This window comes from Sinocyclocheilus rhinocerous, unplaced genomic scaffold, assembly GCF_001515625.1.
Source record: "Sinocyclocheilus rhinocerous isolate Xijiao unplaced genomic scaffold, SAMN03320098_v1.1 C36171067, whole genome shotgun sequence".
Classification (NCBI taxonomy): Eukaryota; Metazoa; Chordata; class Actinopteri; order Cypriniformes; family Cyprinidae; genus Sinocyclocheilus; species Sinocyclocheilus rhinocerous.
In genome coordinates, this window is record NW_015774942.1 from 1 (window position 1) to 875 (window position 875).

At 56.9% G+C, this 875-nt stretch overlaps 1 protein-coding gene across 1 annotated transcript; it reads left to right on the forward strand.

Moving 5' to 3' along the window:
* Positions 1-6: 6 nt before the first annotated feature.
* LOC107735605 (probable ubiquitin carboxyl-terminal hydrolase FAF-X) lies at positions 7-849 on the forward strand (the record flags this gene model as incomplete). Its single annotated transcript, XM_016547236.1, has 2 exons — positions 7-27; positions 102-849. A coding segment is annotated over exon 2 (610 nt), but the record flags the coding sequence as incomplete, so codon positions are not given.
* Between the last annotated feature and the right edge of the window lie 26 nt (positions 850-875).

An 875-nucleotide genomic window follows, 5' to 3' on the forward strand; every position in this document is an offset into this window, starting at 1 on the left:
TACCACTGTGAGAAGTGCAACAAAAAGGTGAGACGTGTTCCCTAAATCCGGTCTGATTGAAGCTGTGCAGACTGGTGAGCTTTGCTCTGGTTTGCCGTCAGGTGGACACGGTGAAGCGTCTCCTCATCAAGAAGCTCCCGCCGGTGTTAGCCATCCAGCTGAAGCGCTTCGATTACGACTGGGAGCGCGAGTGTGCGATTAAGTTCAACGATTACTTCGAGTTCCCTCGTGAGCTGGACATGGAGCCCTACACGGTGGCAGGCGTGGCGAAGCTGGAGGGTGACGAGGTTCCGCCGGAGAGCCAGGTCATCGCTGAGAACTCTGATCCGAACAGCAGCTCCCGCTATCGGCTCGTGGGTGTGCTGGTGCACTCGGGGCAGGCCAGCGGCGGACACTACTACTCTTATATCATGCAGCGGCACTGTAATGGCAGCGACGGACTGAAGGACCGCTGGTACAAGTTTGACGACGGCGACGTGACGGAGTGTAAGATGGACGATGACGAGGAGATGAAGAACCAGTGCTTCGGTGGAGAGTACATGGGCGAGGTGTTCGACCACATGATGAAGCGCATGTCGTACCGGCGGCAGAAGCGCTGGTGGAACGCCTACATTCTGTTCTACGAGCGCATGGACGCAGCAGGGGGCGACGGAGAGCTGCTGAAGTACATCTCCGAGCTGACGCTCGCGCCCCGGACGAACCAGCCTAAAATGCCCTTGGCCATCGAGGCCAGCGTTCGCAAACAGAACGTGCAGTTCATGCACAGCCGCATGCAGTACAGCCTCGAGTACTTTCAGTTCGTTAAGAAACTGCTGACCTGCAACAGCGTCTACCTGAACCCTCCTCCAGGTGAGTGGTGTTTTCAAGATGCATTA